At 43.9% G+C, this 3,152-nt stretch overlaps 1 protein-coding gene across 1 annotated transcript; it reads left to right on the top strand.

Annotated features, from left to right (window-relative positions):
• Positions 1-224: 224 nt before the first annotated feature.
• LOC309368817 (olfactory receptor 5V1-like) lies at positions 225-1,166 on the top strand (the record flags this gene model as incomplete). The annotated part of the gene is made up of 1 exon (XM_081909125.1): positions 225-1,166. One exon carries the CDS (start codon positions 225-227, stop codon positions 1,164-1,166), a length of 942 nt encoding a protein of 313 aa, XP_081765251.1.
• Positions 1,167-3,152: the final 1,986 nt, after the last annotated feature.

The following is a 3,152-nucleotide window of genomic DNA, read 5'->3' as shown; positions in this document are numbered from 1 at the left end:
GACTGGGTTATACGTTCTTATGTATAACCTGCTCCTTCTCTTGGTGATTTAATAATTGTGGGGTTAATTCTGTAGCAAAACGCTACTTGGGACCCAAATGATGCCAACCTTTGCTAAATTGCTTACAGCGGATTGACTCCACATTCTGAGCATTCACACACGTCGATCATTCTCCCATCTCAAAAGGCTGCTCCATTTCTTTTCTACAAATGGCCCCTGAGCAAATGGAAAACCAAACCTTTGTAGACGAATTTATTTTCCTGGGCTTTACAAACCACCCCAGCCTCTATGTTCTGTTCTTTTTAGTATTCCTAGTCATCTACACGGTAACTCTAGCGGGAAATGCTCTGATACTTGCCCTGATCAGAACAGATCCGACCCTTCATAGCCCTATGTATTACTTCCTGAGCAACCTGTCATTCCTAGACATTTGCTATATCTCTGCCACAGTCCCCGTTATGCTGGCTAACTTCTTCCGAGCAAAGAAAACCATATCGTATGCGGGATGCATTGTCCAGCTGTTCTCCCTCATTACCTGCGCAGGGACAGAATGTGTGCTGTTGGCTGTCATGGCGTACGACCGATACGTGGCTATCTGTAGCCCCTTGCATTATTCCAGCATCATGAGCAAGGGGGCTTGCACCAAGATGGCTGGGTTCTCCTGGATGTGCGGCTTGACAAACTCACTGGTGCACACCCTCCTGACATCGTCCTTAACCATCTGCAAGTCCAACGAGCTCAGCCACTTCTTCTGCGATGTCCCCTTGCTTCTGAAGCTCTCTTGCTCAGACACTTCTGTGAATGAAGCTGTGCTCCACCTGGCCAGTGCGTTGATAGGGCTCAGCCCCTGCCTCTTTATTCTGGTCTCCTACATCCGCATCATCTGTGCTATCCTGAAGATCAATTCCTCTGAGGGCAGAGCGAAGGCTTTCTCCACCTGCGCTTCGCACCTGATGGTGGTCGTGATATTCTACGGCACATCCAACTTCAACTACGACAGGCCAAGTTCAGGGTACTCCCTGGATGTAGACACTTTGGTTTCCTCGCTGTATTGCATTGTAACACCCATGTTGAATCCAATCATTTACAGTCTGAGGAATAAAGAGGTAAAGGCTGGCTTGATGAGAATGGGCAAGAAATATTTCTCTTCCTCAGCTAGGACCTGAGGAGAGCAAAAAGAGAACTCCAGTGCACAATCATATGTACAGTGCTTTTAAAAAAGAAATAATAATAACAATAATGTTTAAAGGTATCTTCATTTTGACTCAAGAAAATCACCATTTTATAATTCGAATTGGGAAAAATAAATATTTTAAATGGACAAAAGTACAAAGAACATGCATTACCTCATATTACACAGTTGACAGCTCACAGTAACTTCCATATTAGCATGAGGTTGTGTGCACTAACATCTTCCTGATTCCACACATCCACATTCCACACTGCTTCACACATTAAACGCTTGCTTCAGGAAACACCAGGAAAGGAAATGAGCCCGCCATTGAGGGTAGCAACGGAACTGACGATTCATCCTGCTAGAGAAGAAACTAATAAAAAAAAAAGTTTATTCTTCCGTTAGATTCACAAAATGTTTAGGGATATGCGTACCCCTGCGTACCCCTGCTCCCCAAAAGCACTGCATATGCATGTCTACTCAGAAGCAATTTCCACTGAGTTCAGTTAAAGTCACTCCCAGGTAGGTGAGCCTGAGATGACTTTAACCAACAACAACCATTGTATCTGAACCGTTAGTTAGCCAAGCATTTGGGTGAGAGCTATTTATACGAAGGAAGCACATTCGGATTCAGATTACTAGAACTTTTGCATAGGTATAATCCGAGTGGTGGAAGCTCTGCTGAACATATACAAAATCTATATTAATCCAACATTACTAGTTCCTAGCAAAATATAAACATTTAATGAATGAAAGGATTATTCTTCTAGAAACAGGTTAGCAGCTGTTTTGCCATTAGCAAATAGAGGAAGGTACGTACCTTATTCTATACTAGCTCCATATGGTCTATACTGGCTGGCAACATTTCTCAAGGGTTTCAGACACGAATATTTTCTCAGTCTGACTTGAACTCAGGTCCTTTTGCATCAAAGCAGGTGCTCTACCAATGATTTCCAGTTAACATTTTAGTATGGCCTTGGTAGGTCTCTTGATTAACATTTTGCTCTAGGTTTGAAAACTGGTTAGAGGGGCAACATTTTCCTCACACTCATCTTTTTTGAATCCCACACATATACAAAAGCCCCTCCCTGCAAGCAGAAAATTAGCACAGCAGGGAGCATCCCACCTCCTGCACTCATTTTCTGTTTGTGGGGAAATGTTTTTTAAAATGTGGAAGCATATTCAAAACTGTGGTGGGGGGAAACCCTCACCATTTTCTGCCTGTAACCCACAATATTGTCTCAAGGCTCCTCCTCCTCAATCTGATGTATTTAGTATAGTGGCTAAGCAACTGAGCTAAAAATCAGGAACTCCTTGGTTCAGGTCTCAGCTCTGCTAGGCTTTCTTCTCTGTCCTTAAACTTACCTCCCCATTTGTATTCTGGGGGAGATAATGCAGGCTGACCTTGCAAGGTTGTTGTAAGGATTGCAAGCTGACATAAGTGAAGTGCTTTGAGCATGTCTCATTGTCATGTGCAGACAAGCTATTACTTGAGATTTACTGGTTATGGGAAGGCCTTAGCAGAGGACCTGCCTTGAATGCAGAAGGTCCCAGGTTCAGTCCCTAGTATCTCCAAGCAGGACTGGGGAAAGATCCTGCCAAAAATCCTGGAGAGCCACTTCCAGTCAGTGCAGACACTTATTAGCTGGATGGACCAGTAGCCAGCCAACTCTACTTATGTTATGCTTACCAATGACACATTTCCCCTTCATGTCCATGTATCTCAGGCCATGCTTAATCCCCTCTGTGGCCAGAAAATAAAGGCATTTCCTCAAAACTCTCAGTTCAGATCTTTTAGGCCACCTTGTTGTTCAAAGCAGCAATGTATTTCTTTCCATCTCAGCCTCCTTCCTGCACATTTTCCCTCCTGGGCATTTAGAGCACCAAATTCCCATCTATCTTAGGAGAGGCTGAACCTCTGCAACTGGATGAATGGAAGTGGTTGAGTGTACTCCGCTGGGCTCCACCTGTGTCAAGT

This window comes from Podarcis melisellensis, assembly GCF_964234715.1.
Source record: "Podarcis melisellensis genome assembly, chromosome: 4".
NCBI lineage: Eukaryota > Metazoa > Chordata > Lepidosauria > Squamata > Lacertidae > Podarcis > Podarcis melisellensis.
The sequence above is the reverse complement of the archived record's forward strand: the minus strand, read 5'-3'. Positions and strand labels throughout refer to the sequence as shown.